The following is a 19,379-nucleotide window of genomic DNA, read 5'->3' on the forward strand; positions in this document are numbered from 1 at the left end:
TTGCGCAGGAGCATGTTTGAGTGCGGCAACAAGCTAGTTCCGACTACGCAAAACAGAATACAACGAATACTACACTACACAACAATAACTTTATCGAGTTTTTTTAAATTGTCACGTGATAGTGGTGGTATTAAGAAGTAATTTAGGTGACTTAAGTGCCCATTGAGGGTCTAGGTCCAAAATGCACCATCCGCCACTGATATTGATGTGTCGGGATCTATATCCAGATTGACCCATTTTTTCCCCCTTGTCTCATGCACTACCTTGCAATGAAGTTTCGTGGATATTGGGTTTGCTGTTTTTTGTACAATCATGCTAAACGTATCTGTGCTACGAGACTATGTCAAAATGAATGCCATGAAAGAGGTGCACAATATCAACCAAGTGTGTCAATGAATTGTCATGAGATCATGTTTTTGCCATCTTATCTTGTGGGATCTATTTTTTTTCTGTAGAGGCCTTATTTTGCAATTTTTGCCCCAATTACTGCCAATAGCAGACATTGCAGTTAGTATATTGGCAGTACATGTTCCCGGAACATATTGACACCTTACATGTACTCGTGAACAATAATGCTGACATTAGCATTGACTTACAATCCGGTTAAAACTCATTCAGTACCAGCTAATTCTAGACCCCCCGACCCCTTTTTTTTTTTTACCCTAAGTCTTGAAAATTTTTGAAAAAAAAAGTATCTGGGGTTAAACGTGTGGAGTGTGAAAAGACATATACAGTAAATATGTCTTTGGAAGTGAATGAGTTTAAAGCAATAATTGTAAATATTTTGGAGTACATATTTTTCTGGTACCTGAGTATCTGTAACAGGGATGCAATGTTGTAAAAAGTATACAAATTAAACATATGCGTTCCTGTTTTTCCTCAATTTCTTTGAAAAGAAAATAAGTACATTTAAATATTTATATAAAAAGTTACTTTTCTAGAAATCCGAGTCTGTACTTTAATTTTATTTTTTGCTTTTACTTAATGAACAGGGGCAATATTCGTACATACCTGTTTAATTGTACTTCTAATAAAAGGCGTAATCGACGTTATTTCAAAGAAATCTTCTGGCTTGACGTGTTGCCTTACCGTCCAAATGACTGTTTGCACTCCGTGTTTTGACCCGCCGCAGCTGCCGTAGGTGCTTGATGACAACAAACATGGCGGCCTCAATGTCACTTGTCGGACTGAGACGTCTTTCTGTGATCGACGCGGCTTCTAAAGTGTTCCTGAACCCCCTCAGGTAGACATTACACCACCCGTGTGGTCATTTGACACCCGTTTGAGTGTAGTTGGAGTGACTCTGAAAGATATGCTACTTCTAATTGATGGAAAAAAGAAAACGTAGCACGCAGGTCGTATGGCTTGCTTGTCAATGGCTAATAGACTTCAAATGCCTTCATGTCCATCAAAAGAAACGATTGTTAGAATGTGGAAGCCAAACGTGCGTATTGAACCATTACAATGATTATGTCAAGATTGAGAAAATTAATGTCCGAACAACACCCTTTAACACTTTCGGCTAGCCAGTTGACTAGCCAATGCTAGATGCAGTGAAACATTACGCAGATTTGCTCAGTTGAACATTTCTCTGCGGAGGATAAACGTGCGCTAATAAGTTCTTAAATGTTTGTGTCGTGACTGAAAAAAAATATCTTTGGAGATGGGTAGTGGAACCCAAATTGTTATCTAAGTAAGAGTATTGTTGCAAATAGAGCTACGAGGGGTGCAGCGAGGATGAACTGCACAATCTCCCTGAAGCAAACGCTATTCAGCCTGGCAGTCTTTTCCTTCACCTAAAATTAGCTTTTCAGTTCGCTGGGGGCAATTACAATGATTAAAAATTTAAATTAATTACAATGTCCCTTTTAAAAATAACGGATTTCAACTACAATATTGTGGCTCAAGTAAAAGTGAAGATTCACTCAACTCAACTCAACTGTATTTATAGAGCAATTTCAAACAGCCATCGCTGCATACAAAGTGCTGTATATGGAGCAATTTAACATATACATACATATACAATAAACAGTAAAACAAATCGGTCATAAAGACGGGAGAAAGCACCGTCCTATAAATCAAATATTAAATAATACGTGCTCATTGGAAAAAAACAACAGCATTTTTGAAAATCAGGAGATGGAAATGTGCAACTTAAAACTGTTGCCCAACTTATATCACACTTATATAAATACGGTAAATGAAGGCTACAGAAATGGTCTTAATTGAACTTTCCTTCTTTACACTCTTGAAAAAGATCAATAAACAATGTCTGATCACGTGATAAGTATTTGTTTGTCCACCTTGTTGCAGTTTGGGACCAGGAGGCTTCTCTAGTCAAACAATAACTCACTCATTGTAAGAAAACAATGCGTTGACCTCCAGCATGGCAGTGCGTGATGGAATAAGAAAACTGTCCGCATGCTGCCCAGGCTGAGATTACATAGAAAACCGCAACATGTTTTCTCTAGTTCGAAGTAGAATTTTTGTACGCCTAACTGAGGATACAAATGAAAGAATATAACAGAGTAGAAGTAGCGTTTCAGTTGAACAAAAATACTAACACTGCAAAAATGTATGGATCGATTATCAAACGTTTTGACAACACATTTAAAATAACATCACGTTGACAGCAAGTGGCAAAATGGACGCCCCCTGAGATAGCTAAGAATGGGTGGATTTTGCTACTTAATTCATATTCCACAGATGCAATATCAAACCGATTGCTGTGTTTAGACTCATTTGTGTGTGTGTGTGGGGGGGGAGAACATACAATGTTATTGTAAAGATTTCTAGGTCGAGTTTCCCTTTAAATTGAAACATTGACATTTTGCTGCCTCTTGGGGAAAAAAGGGACATTACTGGTTAAATAAAAGGTTAGAAATAAATGAATAATTTAGGCCATGTCACTCAGCCCTTAAGGTTTCGACAGAAATTTTCTCACCTACTTGTGAAGTAAGTAGATGGAGATTAGAGTATTATCAGTACCAAGTATGAGTATAGACGAACAAATATTGGCCTTGACACCGTTATTGCGATCGGTGTATTACTACAGATGGCTAAGCGGAGCGGCGTTATAGTTGTCCAGAAGAATGACACTCTTGGAGCCACATTGCACATCGACAAAGAGCCTACACAGTCGGTCCTCGCCGGACGGTTGACCGCAGTTGACACGAAGCGCGCCCTGTCATTAGGATGAGAGCCATACGAGGCCAGAAATTCACCAGACAGAAGTAATCGTCGGCAGGGAGGGCATTCCCACCTTGGCGCTTCATTTTCCGAGATAGTCCGACTCGCATGATTGTCACCGTTGCGGCTTCTTGCGCAATTTCTGATGTGTTTTTCTCCGCGTGTAAGACGTATCTAATGGTTTTAGGTTTACAAGCACGTCCGCGCAGAGGCTGGCAGAGGGAGCTGGACGAGACTCGCAGCTTATCACAGTAGAAGAGAAACTGGTAAGGAATTCCCTCCTCGTTACAACGTGACGCACAAGTTGATGTTTGTCTCATGCGCTGCTTTCCAACCACACAATGCTTTCATCAAAGGCCAGAACAATCACGCTTTTGTGGAAGAACGTGTTACAAACCCTTCCTCGTCACCTGCCAAACTGACCCTGCAATCCGTCAAAACTGAAATCCTGGCAAGCACTGTAATTATGATACGGTGATTTGTGTTGATCGATGTGCTCAAGATAAAGTGACAGGAAAAATGACCCCAAAAAATTTTAAAAAGCGTGAAACTTATATTTAAAGTCACTGTAATAATAGTCATTCCTTTCCAAGCAGCAATCTTCTATTCTGCCTACAAAAGTGACATTTGTTATTGTTATGATAATTTGCCGGTAATGAATACAGACGGCAAAATGAGCAATGGGCAATACCATCCAACCATTTTCTATAAAGTGGAGAGCACATGTCCTCATGAAAGGTCACTGCGAAGCTTGGAGTCTGTCCCGGCTGACACCCTGGCCAGGGTCGCCAGTCAGTTGGAGGAAGAAAAGAGCCATTTAGCCCTTTGGACAATTTCTTGTCCACAGTCTGCAATTAATTTAATGTTCCAAGTTTTTGGAATGTGGGAAGAAGAAAACCAGGAGAAGAGCCACACAACCACAGGAACACACACAAATTCCTCACAAGGAGGCCCGAGCCAAGATTCGAACCCCAAACCTCATAACTGTTTCATTTGACCTTGACAGGCTACTTGGTTCCAACACTGTAAATGAATATGGAGCTAACGTAGCTTTTGTCCCATGATCCAGTTTGGGCCTTGGCTTTGCTGAACTTGCACTTTTCACATTCCCAATCTCTCATATATTTTACCCATGAACTTGCTCATATTTTCCAGCTTAAATTAATCTTGTAAAAACACCCCACACAATGAGTCTTTAGCGGCTTTGTTCATACTTGTCATATGAAGTAGCACTGTTGCTTTTGAAATCCAATATGAGCGATGTGCAAAACAAAAGCAGCATCTCAGATTTACGGCGGGACCGCAAAAGCCACGAAAAACTACAGCATAAAACCTGTACTCGCATTAAAGGATTTTTTTCTCTGAAAATGTTACTTTTTTGGGGGCGGGGGGGAAATAAGATGCTAACAAGAAGAAGCAAATGCACTGGCAGTTATTGAAGTGTGTGGATATTCTGTCGTGATTCTCGATGTGACACGTATACTGTCAGAGCCCAATCACTAATTTCCGTCATGACAGATTAGCAATTAGCACGACTTCTCCGTCTTTCTAACCGTTGCGTGATAATGACAACAAGTCAGACGTGTGGCTTATTCGCGGCCATTTAGGCGATAATTCGTGACTTGTGATATGCGCTGTGTTGACGCTGGGCGCAAAGTGAATTTGCAGTTCCGCATCGTGTTTGGGCCACGTCAGCTAGCAAGCCGTAGCTCGCAGGGAGCTGAGGCAGCACAAATTAGCATGCACCAAGCGTTCCTCAATACGAACGGCGGTAAGTAGGGAGGTTTGACTAAAATCGAATGTGGACACACTTTTTGTTTTCTGTAAAACAATGTGCTGTTTATTTTATTGCATTCATTTACGAAAGGTGTACTGGCCCGTGTCTTGACGTCCGACACAGCACTTCATGCTAATGTTGGATGCTATTTTTTATTTTTTTTTCAAAACACCCGACACAATCAGTGTTATTTATGGCTGTAACAAGGCAATGTTGTACAAACACAGCATTCTGATTAATATTGCATCTGTGGAATAAGCGATAAGCAGCAAAATCTCCCCTATTTTTATCCATTTCAGGTGGCGGCCATTTTGCCACGTTCTGTCGACTGAAAATGACAAAACAGTTGCTCACGCTTCGGTGACGACCGATCACACTGCACTTGTTTTCTCAGTTTGCTCATGTGACATTCGGAGCCGTGATTGGTCGTTACCTGAGCCCAGCGCAACTGTGATGTCATTTTAAATCGACAGCAAGCGGCAAAATGGCCGCCCCGCTGGGATGGACAAAAATGGGGGGATTTTGCTGCTTATTTCATATTCCGCAAACGCAGTATTGATCGGATCATCTTTTGATTAGTGGGGCTGCCTGAAACATAATGTGAAGAATTTTGGGGGGCTTACTTCCCCTTTAATTTTAGTATTATATATATTTTTTGTTAATAAATAGTGTTTCACTTTATGTTTACACACTGCTCTGGAAAAAAGACACCAAATTAATGCTCGAAATGACAATATTTGATTTTGAATTGTCCTGTAATAGAATAAAATAAAAATGATTGTCATTTTACACAATAGGAATCTATAAATAGCAAACTGATAATTTTGCAGCGGTTGCTTAAATTTTTTCCAGAGCCCAAATATGAAAATATTACTTCAAACATTGTATGTACATTTGTTAATGGTGTATATTTCCACTGTTTCCCAAAGGGGGAAAAAGGGTCAGTTGCTGTAGTATTACGGTTATTTTATGTTCAATGTTCAGTACTGCGCTTTTTTTAAAGCCAGAGCTGGAAGCGTTTTTATAGATGAAGATGTATTGTATTGTAAATTGGTTTTCAACAAATCTCCGAGATGGACTATTTGTCCTCAAGCAGATTGTGCTGGTCTGAGTGGTGCGACTGTTAAAGCCATTAAAAGAAAATTGAGATAAAAGATAACAAATAGGGAGGTTGCTAAGAACGAGGGAGTCTGTTGGGGGGCTTGTTTTTGGGGTTTGCTGGGTCGGGGGTGGGATGGGGTGGCGGGGCTCGGTGCTGTGTGTGGGCAGCGTCAGTGTGCTTTTGTTCCTCACCAAAATCTGACCATGCTGGCAGACAAACCTTTGGCTGGGTGGAGTGTCTGTCTCTGTCCTCTCAGTGGGGGCTAGTGAGAGGAACAGCGGAGAAGAGAAGAAGAAAAAAAAAAGAGGGCCTCAAAAAAATGAGGAGGGGGTGCTGGTGGTGAAAGAAAAGAAGCTTGGAAAAAGTTTGTGAGACACCCTGAGACTCGCGAAAAAAAGACAGTGGCCACTTTAGTGCTGTCGGCCACAGAGGTCCCTTTGTGGGCCGCCGTCGCGGGAGAACTCCAACACTTGCTCAGACAGGCCCAAAAAGAGAGGCCCTCAGCTGTTTGCAGGACAGTCGGTGCTTCCCCCCCCCCCCCCCCCCCCCCGTCTCACATGGGAGAGGCTAGTGGGAGAGCTCTCCCTTTTGGGCATTCAGACTATGTCAGCACGCTAGTCATTCATCCGGACGTCAATATGTGCGAATTGCTTTCTGGTTCGACCAATCAAATAAAGGTCTCGGTGCGCCGAAAGGTTATGTCGGGTTTGCACGCGGTCTCCCTCTCGAGCAGCCCGAGGAGAAAAAAGTGCTGTGTCGTGGTTGCCAACCTTTGTGAATAACCTCATTTAGATGAGCTTGCATATTGGCCCCGGCGAAACGATCTTTTGATACAGCGCCATCAAGTCTTTGGGGTGACATTCAGTATCTTGCCCATCGATCCCGTCTGTCCCAAACAAAACGCTGCTTACAGGAACTTGCATCTGCAGTTTGTGCAATGCTCATCTCCATTACAGAAGGATTGGGAGGTTCGGGGGGGGGGGGGGGGGCGAGTCTCCTGGAGCTCAGGATTTTGCGAGAGTTTAGAAAGAATACTCAGATGGGGGGAAAAAACAATTACTTCTTGGATGCTGTGTGGCTAGGAAGCTTATGTTGTTACGGTCTTGAGAAAACAGAGCAAAGTTGTGGTCTTCCATCTGAAGCGTTCAAATTGCGGGGACTTGTCTTTTTAAGTTCTTGTTCTGAAACTGATTCGTACAATTCTGCCCCCTTCAGTTCGAGAGTGTCAATTTCCCCTCCCCGTCTTCATCTGTTTCTCATTGGCAGTTCAGACCGTCTTGTCACTCGTCAATGAAAGACATGTGTCCGTACACACATCAATGACATTCTTCGTGTTGCAGAAACGAACTATACCATAAGATTGATTGGGACGGCAACAATTCAGAAATTAGATCATATCATATAGTACGTTTTGCAATGAGCTAAAAAGGATTCTTTCCTCCAGGCCATTCAAAACAAAGTCAAATAGTTTTCTCGATGTCATTTAACTCATTCACTCCCAAAGACGTTTTTAAACGTCTTTTCAGACTTGTTCTAGAATTGGCTGGTACTGTTAAGTGAAAATCCTTTCAGTTGGGGTCAAGGAACTTGAGAATGACAATAACTGCCCTTCACGGTGAGTCTTTTCCGCAAAATGTTCAACGGTTTGACATGTCTCTGAGCATAATGTCGACCCCCCCCCCAAAAATGCCTCAATTGATACCCTGCCAAAAGGAAGGGGGGGGGGGAGCCCTGCGTGATGGAGCGGCGGTGCCCAGAGCTATTCCCTAGACTGCCCATGCCGACCTGCTTTTGTTTGTAATTACTGTTTGATTAAGCATGCTGGGCAGCTCCCAGCGTCCGGCTGGCAGGCCACTGATACACAGCTTTACACGGAATGTCTGCGACCTCCCCTCACTCGTGGCCCAGCCTTCCCGCTTTGCTTTCTCACCTTTTGGCAGAGATCATTGACACCGCTCGTCTTGCAAAGTGCGTCAAATTGAAGGGCTAATCCACCGCCGATATGTCTGAGTAGCGCTGTTGAAGTTAGCCGCGGCGCAAGCTCTCTCTCGCTCTCTCCCCACATAAAGACAACACCGTCATCTTAAAGTGCTTGTGAAGCCTTGTTATAGAGTTCTCGAAAGGCACTTGGGGTTTTACAAGAGAGTGGAGACAGGTCAGAAGTGGTGAGCCGGGGCGAAGACGTGTGCTGAAGCACGAAACTAGCTGGTCTGTTTGCCGCGTAGCACAGAGAGGCTTCTTAATTGAGGAAATATTTACTTTCTTCGAACATTTACAGGAAAGTCTTTGCCGGGTATCGAACATCCCGTCCAAGCAAAAGAGTTGCGGTTCAAACTTTTGGAGGGGTTCGGTAACCACAAATGTTCCTGCTTCCCTTCTAGTCGCGTGGCAATAGCGCCAATGTAGCTCGCAGTTGTTTTAGATGTCGCCCTGCTCCCAACATACCTGATTCAAATCATCGGTAGCAGGATCAGGCTTCTTCAAAGCTTGCTGATGAGCTGGCCATTTGAATCAGGTGAGTTAGGGTAGCGAGAGGCAATTAAAATAAGCAGGACAGCGGCCCTCGAGAACCGGAGCCCGGACACGCCTGGTCTAACTTAACCGATCTGATTGTGAGAAAGCAAACCGCATCTTTCTTGGCGCCAAGTCCGTGCCGTCTTGTTATGAAATCCATTGACAGCTCCAAGATGCGTCCAATTATCATCGTCCTAATTGTGTCACAACCAATCACGCTCTTTGCTTAGTTCGTACGGTGTCGGGAAGGTTTTGGACGGAGCCGTTCTTACTTCTGCCAAGGGCTATGCTCTCGTTGGTGCGAGCGAGGCTGTCGGCGGCTTCTCAAAAACGACCCGCCTTGATCCAAAAGATGGAGCGGCGCGGCGGTTTATGTAACCTGATTGTTCTGAATTAGGCGCACCTTCGCCATCTACTAGGACCCGATGCGGGACCTGTATGAAACATTCTGCCTTTACAAAGACGGAAGAAATAAAAAGGCCTTCGGTCAGGATGACGACTTATCAACTCATTCTTGTGTTGCTCAAGAGCATCTCAACTCCAACACCTTTGTACATATCCATTCAAAAAATAAAATTTCATTTCTTTTCCACTGAAGAGGCAGAATCACGATAAAACCGGCTCACAGGCGGGGCCGCCCATCCAGTTTTAAGTCTGCAGTAACAGTGGTGTATAATTCTCCAAGCCTGTCTAGCCTCAGACACCGAGCACGTTTGCGACACCAGACCCAGCCCCAATCCCACCCTCCCATCCCCTCACTCCTACCCCAGACAAGTGAAGTGTGTTTTGTCTGGTCGCCCTCTCGAAAAGCACATGAAAAAAAAAATGTCAGCTGTGTCTGCGGATGTGGGATGTCTTTGAAGGGTGTCAGACAAGTGGCTTTATTATGCATCATCCGCTAAATAGTACTTCATTCATCGACACTCTCTTCCCTCAAAACGAAGCCTCTGAAGAGGAGTCCTCAGCCCTTGTCGGCGTTGACCAGTTTTATAGAAAGTTAGCAAAGTGTCGTTTGAGCAGATCCAATAAAAAGCTCGGATGTTACTTCTTTTACCAGGGGTCGGCAACCCAAAATGTTGAAAGAGCCATATAGGACCAAAAAATACAAAAAACAAAACACAAATCTGTCTGGAGCCGCTAAATAAATAAATAAATTAAGGACTTATAACGAAGGAAACATGTTGTATGTATCTATGTGAGCTATATTAGCCTACAATCAAAATGACTAAGTTGGCTACAAATACACAATGAGCCTTAATGATTAAATATTTTTTTTCCCCGCACTGCATCCTGCAGAGCAGGGGTGCCCAACCGTTTTTGACCGAAGAGCTACTTTTCGATCAACATTTTTCTCTCGGCCCTCCACATTCTCATTCTTTGCCAGTACCCTCGGTGAATTGTACATGAAACACTGTGGGGGTTTTTTGTTTGTTTGTTTTTTGCCTGGCATCCCGCTCTGCTAATAGAAACCTGTGTCGCAGGCTATGACGCAAATCTTTGTTGACACAAATGTTGAAATTTAATATTTATTCTACACCTTTTTACAGCATTGGAAAACGTTAAGAATGTTTGTGTCGTTTTTCCTCCTACAGAAACCATATTAAAACAAAAATATATATATATATATTTCCCTCCCCCAACTTTTTCCATTTTCGAACATTTTTGAAAAAGCTCCAGGGAGCTACTAGGGCGGCGCTAAAGAGCCGCATGTGGCTCTGGAGCCGCGGGTTGCCGACCCCCGGGTCAGACCCTCTTATGGATACAATCGAGTTGTGTGATTTTAACCCTTTCAGGGACAGTGGTTACTACAGTGGACAACTTATCGTGTTATCAGGTTACAGGGTGCACAAAAGGGTTAACGTGAAATCCCAACTTTTTTTTTTTTAATCTCTGTTCTGGCTACTTGTTATCGATGTACCATAAAACAAATTGGACAGACTGGACGAAAGAGTAATGTATCACTGTTAGATTTGTTGGAAGACTCCAGACTACAGACAGACAGGCAGGATTAATGAGTGACAAATTCTAATAGCCGGTTCCATTTTGGATCGCGTTTCAGGTATTTAGCCTCATGAACCTGTCATTCCAAACGCGTTGTGTGGGGGCTTCACGTGCTCTGACAATAATGCTTCAACAGCGGCTTTTTATTGGTTGCCGTCCAATGTTGGCAAATCATTTTATCTGGATCTGCGCTACTTTTGCCAAAGATTGATGTCATTTTGTAATGTTGGCAAAAACTCACAACATCTGTCCGAAAGAACACTTGAAGCGAGCTCGGGATGGGATGCTACACAACAGCGGACATGAGACCCACAAAGGACTCGGTCCATCCGGCCTTTTCCATCCTGATGGTATGCGTAACGTGAGATCCAAGATGACCCTCGCGCCAGCTGCTTCTTGACCGCTGCCATACATGAGGCAAGCAACCTGAGATTTGTTTCGACGTCCAATCGGTAATTGGCACACTTTTTTTTTTTGCACTTCAAAGATGGGGCGAAGGTGGGAACCGGCTGAGGTTGTTGAGTGAGGGTCTCGGTCTGGGTGCTGCCGGGACACCGTGGTGGGGGGTTCGGGGGGGTTAAGGGTGATGTGTTTGTGCTTTCAACACATGCTGACTCAACATGATTCAGCTCCACTGACTCCGCCCCCACCGTTCTGTGCTGCCGAGTTGCAGCTTTGTCGTGCGGATGTTTGCGCTACCATAGCCCGAGCGTACGACTGACGTGTCGTAGCTGTCATGGCGCCTGCCGCCAACTGAGACATTTTGTCAAATAACCAGGGGTCCATCGGTCTGACGTTCAGTCCATTACCTCATGTAGTCGGTGTGAAAATGAAAAACGAAGCCTCGTCACATCCATCCATCCATTTTCCAATCCGCTTATCCTCACAAGGGTCGCGGGGGGTGCTGGAGCCTATCTCAGCCGTCTTTGGGTAGTAGGCGGGGGGAACACCCTGAACTGGTTGCCAGCCAATCGCAGGGCACACACAGACGAACAACCATCCACACTCACACTCAAACCTAGGGGCAATTTAGAGTGTCCAATCAGCCTTCCGTGCATGTTTTTGGAATGTGGGAGGAAACCGGAGTACCCAGAGAAAACCCACGCAGGCCTGGGGAGAACCTGCAAACTCCACACAGGAGGCCGCAGCCGGAATTGAACCCGGTACCTCTGCACAGTGAGGTCGACGCGCTAACCACTGGAGCACCGGGCCGCCCGTCATCAATTTCAAATAAACAGAATTCATTACTTTTTCAGGTACCGTCAAGAATAGGATATCATTTTAGTCAAGAATAAAGATAGTTGGAAAACTTACAAAGAGTCAATTAGAGTGACCACAATGGACCAGTTGGTTCGGATGCTAAAGCTAACAGTTAAAGACAAATTGAATGATGAACCCCCCCCCCCTCCCCCCCAAAAAAACATGACCTGTCAATGGACAGGCTGTGTACAGCATTTCCAAGTGCGGAAGAAAAAGCAAAACGCATTAGCACACACTTGCTCTCTGATCTGAAGTCCACTACACTAACTTTGTGCACATCCACCTCCTGGCTCGGTTGCACGCAGATGATTTTCCAATAATTGAGCTGTCAAGGAGCAACACAAACAGATGTGAGTTGTCTTTTTATGGTTTGTTTTAGGACTAAAATAATCCTCTTCTCTTCAATAGCCGCGAGGGGAGTATCAAGTGTTGGCCCCGAGGAAAGCGGGGCTAAGCGAACGAACAGTAACGGCGCAGAGGACGCGCCGCTCCCAGCTCTTGGCGATGTTCCGCCAAAACTCCGTGAGGTCTTTCGGTATTAGCTGCTAGGCCTTATCCACCCCCCCCCCCCCCTCCACCTCCACGCGTTTTCTGCCGTCATCCAACTTGGCCGCCCGCGATCCCAGATGAATTGCCGAGTGCGTTTTCTTGGATGTCATTCTTCAGAAATATTTTTGAGGCACTTTTCTTTCCATTTACGTTGAGCCACAAAAATCCTGAAAATGTCCCCTACTTATTTTTTTTTTTTTAAGTAGATCTGCAAATGAAATCAGCAAGAATGTCGAGAGCAGATATCACCGAGGAGGCAAAAGTGGGTTTGAATTTCCACTGTCCAAAGTGTGGGAAACGCACGGCAGGAAATGTGAACAATTTTGTGTAAATCATTCAAACAAAATGGACACCGCGTTGGCCCCGGAAGACAGTTTGTGTCCGTCACACATACGCAGCCCCGTCCCTCCGTGCTTTCGGTAAGCTTCCGTAGCCGTGGCCTTTGATAGTTTTTTTTGGAAACGACTCTAAAGTCGGACATTCATGACATTAATGGCAGATTGGACGTAACCAATCAGGATTAAAGGAGGTGGAGGTCATCCAAGTGCAAAATAACAAAATGCTCCAGTGGACAGGAAGTCAGTCTTGACTTTGAAATGCCAAAATAGGGCCAAACATCTTTGATTTCATGGATGCTTGGAGCATTGGGGGCACTTGTTGATTATTTTTGCTTCAACCTAGAGTTCGAAAACACATTGTCAAAGCGCCAATACAAATACCTGCACAGCCCAAATTGCGCGGCGTCGATGCCACCGGCCCCCAGCAGGTCTCTCCTTTCAGCATTTTGGGGTGGGGGGGTGTACCGGCTTTCAGCATTGTGGCGGTCCCCGTCGGCCCCACCGCGACAAGCCCCCCCCCATGCTCTTTATTTGGCACGCCGCCCGGAGGTGTCACAAATACCGACACGCTTTCACGTGACGGAGACTTGAGCGCCGGCGCCTCCCCCCCTCAGCTCTTAAGCTACGCATTCTGTCTGCCCGGCCAGGTATTGTCGGGCCCCGTGAAGGCCCTGTGAATAGTGTCAAACTTGATAGTTCTCATTTTGCTTCCTGTACGTGGCAGAAGGAAAAAAAAAAAGTGCCCACCGTGCGGGTTTTTCCCCTTTTTTGTAAAGGCTGCCGCCTAGTCCTCCTGGGAACACAGCGCATTCCAGCCACAATCGTTCCCTTTGTGAATCCCCGGTATTGTGGCCCGCAGTCTGCCGGGGCCGGCAACCTCGTGAGTGCTCGGTCTCATGCGTGCGAGGCATGGTCCCGAGTCTAGACTGCTACTTGTGCTTACAGTGGGACCCATAATGAGCTCCGAGTGTTTCCAGTGCCTTTGTTTTGACACACCGCCCTTCCATCAAGGACCTTCTTTTTGGAGTGAGATGTGATTCAAGCACCATCTCCATCCGGATGAAATCACTCACCGTACTGCTTCGCTTTACGTCCGGATGGTGAAATCGGTGTATCAAGTGTTTGCGCTAATGTCGCTGTTGATTATGTTTTGTTTTAAGTTGAGAGGGAAGAAATTTCATCTGTACTGTGTGTCGGACATACAGCACATTTGACAATAAAGTTGGATCCAATTCATTTTAATTCAATTACGTGTCGTTCTGCTGGTGTGGCTGTCGAGAAAAAGGCATTCATACTCGTCTGAGTCTGATCATTTTTCTGGTGCGAATGCAGAGGATCAAACATTCACACTCATGATGACGATCGGGATGTCCCCCCCCCCCCCCCCCCCCCCCCCCCACAATAAATCTGTGCGGCTTGTTACCAATTGGCCGGGCTGCAGAATGATGGTGGGGACCACTGGATTATAGAACAATACTCGTCAATGAAGAGCCACGTGTATTACTGCAGCTTACTTGGGAGCTTTGACCGTCTCCGTGTCTGTTCGTGAGTCTGTATTATGCTGCCCCCAAGTGGCCATGACACACACACCAGAAAGAGCAGCACAATGTCCATTGAAATTGAACTGGAGACAAATGTTTCACACCCCCACGCGCCCCCCCCTGAAAAAAATGTGAATGCAAAGAATCAAGCACTCAGTTCAAGTTTTTATTGTCTTATTGTGCCAATGCTACGAGACAAGAACACACGCTTAATGCCCTCATTTGAAAATAGAGCTTCTGTGCAAATGTCGTGGCCCACAAAGAAACATTTCCGCGAACGCTGTTGTGCGCCGGGAAATTTTTGTTACTGACGTCGTTTTTCTTCTTGCGTCCAAGCTGAGAGACGAGCTTCGGCACTGGTCTTTTGTTTTGTAGGGGAAAATCGTGTGGTGAGATTGCCGAGAATAGATCCTTTACAGGAATCATTTTTCTTTCTTATCACGAGAGAGACGAGCATTTACGCAAATGTTGGAAAGTGGGTTCCAAAACTATCCGATGTGAATGCTGAGAAACATGTTTTTTTTTTCCCTCTTGGATCCTTCTTGTATCCACGTACAATTGCTACTTAAATCCGGCCCCACAGCAACTTTTCCAAGCATGTTTGGTTTTCTTCAGTAACTTCCTACTTGCTTAAACAAACAAACAACCAACCAAACATCGGCGCCTTAATTTCGTTGCACTTTCACACTGTCTTGGGTGTTCTTGTGTCATCAGCCATGCGCTGCGCTCCCTACGGGTGAAGAGAACATGTTTTTGTCTTCTGGGCGACACGCAGGAATTGTTAAGGTTAAGTAGACGGGGCAGACGGAAATAATTACCAAGCACTTGTGAATTCTTCTCCCTCTTTTGTCCCCCTTTTTTTCCCTCTTGGCGTTGCTTTCAACGCGCAGATCTCGTTTATGATTACATTGAGTCGCAGCACGGCCGCGCGGATCATTTTTGTCGTCGAGCGGTTGGACATGTCATTTGTGCAAAGCTTTAATACCGTTGGAAACTCTTTTGCCGCAGCATAGACGGGCTTTTGTGTGCGGGGTTCATGCAAAGCGACCCCCCCCCCCCTCCTCCCCCCCGCCACCTTCCTCCTCTCGACAAATCAAGCGGCGGATGACGGACAATGATGAAAATTTGATTCTTTGAAGTTGTCTTGGGTGGCTGCTGCCGGCTCGATGGGAGGTTCCTCGGGGTTTTGTCACCCATTTCCCATCGCTTGTTTGCTAATTCCGTCAAGAATTGGACCCGATTCTTGATAGAGTTTGAAAGGGCACCACTTGCTCAGGAATATACGACCTGCCGCCCACCTTAACTATCCCGTCTTCTTGTCACAGTGGCCTGCCTACTTTTGGTGTGAATAAGGCCAGTCACTATCAAATCATGTTAGAAGCGATGATTCCATCGATTCATCAAAAGAATAATTATTTTGCATTAGTGATGACAATTTTTCACTCATCACAGTTTATGAAACAATTATTCATGTTTATCTGATATTCTTTAAAAAAGAAAACAAAACACAAAACAACATCAAAGCAATATCCCACGAGGGGGGGTGGTTGATGTTGTACTTGCGAACCTTTTTGAAACCGATTGAGTTACGGGTCCGTCCGGTCATTGTTTTCCAAAATCAAAGCAGATGTTTGTGGAAAGTTTTATTTTGATGAAACGCAAAAAGACAATCGGTCCGCTTTCATGGCCGACTGCAGAAATTCAGAGAACGATTACTCTTGAGAGGCTGAGATCACACGATCTGGACTGTTTTTAATAGAACAATGGCTCCCCATTCTTAAACTAGTCGTCGATTAATGTGATCAGTTGTCGATTGTTGGCACCTCTTGTGTGAAATATATCACAACCAAGCATCAGGTTTTCACTTTGTCCAACTTGCCCCTCGAGAGATCTTTGCAGCGGGGCTATAGGAACCCGCCTCCAGGAACTTAATGGCCTTTACCAGGAACCTTTTTTTGTCCTGGTCACTTTTTAGTTCCAAAATTCTTCATGTATTCGAATCATTTTGGTGGAAAGGCCCGATGCGCTATCCTGGACACAGATGCTTTATTATTATTTTTGCCTTCTGTTCCGAAGAACTTCATCCATCCCAAAAGACTGAAGACAGGTGGAATTTCCCAACTACTGCGGGAAAGATATATTGTCCGTATCAAATGCTAACGTTGACGTTGCGTTGAAATATATGCTCGAATCAGAAGCAATAAAAAGTTTTTTTTTTGTGTGTATAGTGTAAAAATGGACAAATATTATCTGATGCGTGCAAAGGCTTCCTGCTCTCTTCTCTGATTCTGGCACAGAGAATCCATTGGCGTTTCCTTGAAGCCTCTCGAGCACCTTGCAAGTCAACCTTCTTCCATAGCGCCCCCCCGACCCTCTCTCACAAATATTTCATGCTCAAATGTTGTGTGGGGGTGGGGGGGGGGTGCATCATTCAACAAATAAAACGAAAGAACCTGGAAGAGCGCAGGTTTGCCGATTGCCAAATGACGTAGCATCTGAAGCAGCTCACCTCAGTTCACCCTACAAACAACGTATTCATTCCTCACCTTATTTAACCCAACTACAGTGGACAGCTTTTCATGTGATCAGGTTACAGGGTGCATGAAAGGGTTAAAGGTCATTCGTGCCTTTGTGCTTGCCAGGACATCACCACCGTGTCGGGGGTGCCGGAGGAGCACATCAAAACCCGTAAAGTTCACATCTTTGTGCCTACCAAAACCGCCATGCAGTCGGGAGTCAACGGCACCAAGAAGTGGAAGATGGACTTTGACACCAGGGAACGTTGGGAGAACCCGCTGATGGGCTGGGCCTCATCGTACGAAAGCGCTCCTTCACGACTTTTGTCAAACGTAGTCGGCGTCCAAGTTTCTTGTTTGACTTTTTGCTTTGTTTACACAGTGCTGATCCCTTATCCAACATGGTGCTGTCGTTCTCCTCCAAGGAAGACGCCATTGCCTTTGCGGAAAAAAATGGTAATTAAGTTTCAGCCTTTTAAATCTTACTTCCATGTGTGGCTCGGTTCGGTACACTGCAACGGCAAAGGAACCCGAAAATGTCCCATACCGATTTGCTACGTGCGGACCAAAGACATGCTCGGGGTTCCCGGTGGCGCGTTTGAAGCGTTCCAATCAGAAGCATTGCTCCCGTTGTCCATTCTGCCCACGTGAAGTTTTGGCCGCGTCGCCAATCAGCTTCGAGAACGTGCCGAATACGTCACAATCATAAGCAGACACACAGCCAAATAAAGCGGAGTGTCCCTACTCTTCTTGTTTGCTCAAAGCGACCCACAGTGTGTAGTCACTCGGGCGTACAAATGTGCGAGACAAATTTCAGTCTGAAGGCAGCAATACATCCATCCATCCATCCATTTTCCGAACCGCTTGATCCTCACTAGGGTCGCGGGGGGTGCTGGAGCCTATCCCAGCCATCTCCGGGCAGTAGGCGGGGGACACCCTGAATCAGTTGCGAGCCAATCGCAGGGCACACAGAGACGAACAACCATCCACGCCCACACTCACACCTAGGGAGAATTTTAGAGCATCCAATCAGCCTGCCGTGCATGTTTTTGGAATGTGGGAGGAAACCGGAGCACCCGGAGAAAACCCACGCAGGCCCGGGGAGAACATGCAAACTCCACACAGGGAGGCCGGAGCTGGAATCGAACCCGGTACCTCTGCACTGTGAAGCCGACGTGCTAACCACTGGACTACTGGGCCGCCCGGCAGCAATACAGTGAAATTTAAATGAGTGCCATGGGAAGAAAATGGGTTCATTCATTATAAAGGCGACTGCGTCGTGTGGACTTTCTCTTCTGTCTTGAATTCATAGATGAGAAAATGTCCTGATATTATAAGATAGACATCGTGGAGTGGAAAAACTTGATTAGGATTAAAGCAACCCATATATCAAATCAAAATGTCACTGTAGCCTCGGTTTTTGTGATTAATCTGTTGCAAAATGTCTTGACTGACCGACACAATAAAAACCAAAGCAATATTTCCCATAGGAAATAATGTAAAACCAAGTAATCCGTTTCAAAGACACCAAATTATGAATAGAAAATACATCTTATAATTTTCCATGCCTATGAGCATCAACACAAACTTCCCTGAGCATTCCTCGGACCACAGAAGAGCAATTTCAGACATGCGTACGGCAGCCATACTGGTATCGCACATGTCCAAAACCTGCGGAAATAAGTTACGTAATGTAGTATATGATGAAAAAAAATGTAATGTACCTTTATATCAAAATAGAACATATCATTGAATGGCAATTTATGACGCAAATACAGTTGGCCCAAGTTTGTTCCTTTTAATTTAGCACACAGGTTATTTTAAGCATAATTAATTAAGCCAGTCTGGATGGATAGCTATGATGACACATTGTGCACTCATAAATAATGGAAAATATGTCCTTCAATGAAACACAAAAATTTCTAGTCACCCGACCTTTGAAGCATGGGACTTGAAATAATTGCGTCCAAAGTTCAAACGGCCGATGTCACCTCAAAAGCATCTGGGAAAAGTTTGTTGAAAGGACGGCCACGCTGTGTTTATGGCTGGGTGACAACAGCCAGCCCGCTGACGTCGGCCCGCCGCAGTTGGAAGCCGTCCAAGGCGAACTTGGCCGACCACCGCTCACGCTGATCGTTTTGCCCTCCAGGTTGGAGCTACGACATCACCGACAAACGGACCCCGAAGCCTCGCGCCAAATCCTACGGCGCCAACTTCTCCTGGGACAAGAGGACCAGAAGATCCGCTAAGTAAACCCGAGAGGCATCTGTTGGTCGCCGTGACCTTCCGTTGTCCCGCCCGCAGCGGACCTGTACAATTCCTGTCAATAAAAGCTTCATCACACGCTTCAACCAAAACCTTGCAGTCATTATTGCTTTCGTTTTTCAAACATTCACCTCATTACCGACTTCCTAATGTTTCGCCCTTGATTCATGAAGTGTCTGCAGTGTGAGGAGGCTTGTGCAACAAAGACCCAACAATCAGAACCTGTTTAAACGCTGCGGTAAATATATGTGTTGGCTCAACCTGCTCTGTTTTTCTGGGCGACATTTTGTTTCCATCTGCCTTTGATTGGAGTTTTGTTTTTCTTTC

The 19,379-nt window shown here is 45.2% G+C and overlaps 1 protein-coding gene across 1 annotated transcript; it reads left to right on the plus strand.

Annotated features, from left to right (window-relative positions):
* Positions 1–1,121: 1,121 nt before the first annotated feature.
* Positions 1,122–19,144, plus strand: ndufs4 (NADH:ubiquinone oxidoreductase subunit S4). Its single transcript, XM_086111770.1, has 5 exons — positions 1,122–1,243; positions 3,377–3,455; positions 16,914–17,086; positions 17,170–17,243; positions 18,937–19,144. The coding sequence occupies exons 1-5, from the start codon at positions 1,149–1,151 to the stop codon at positions 19,038–19,040; spliced, it is 525 nt and encodes a 174-aa protein (XP_085967896.1). The 5' UTR covers positions 1,122–1,148; the 3' UTR covers positions 19,041–19,144.
* The last annotated feature ends 235 nt before the right edge of the window (positions 19,145–19,379 follow it).

Source organism: Hippocampus guttulatus, chromosome 5 (assembly GCF_054856545.1).
Source record: "Hippocampus guttulatus isolate MCC_2025c chromosome 5, RoL_Hgut_1.0, whole genome shotgun sequence".
Lineage (NCBI taxonomy): Eukaryota > Metazoa > Chordata > Actinopteri > Syngnathiformes > Syngnathidae > Hippocampus > Hippocampus guttulatus.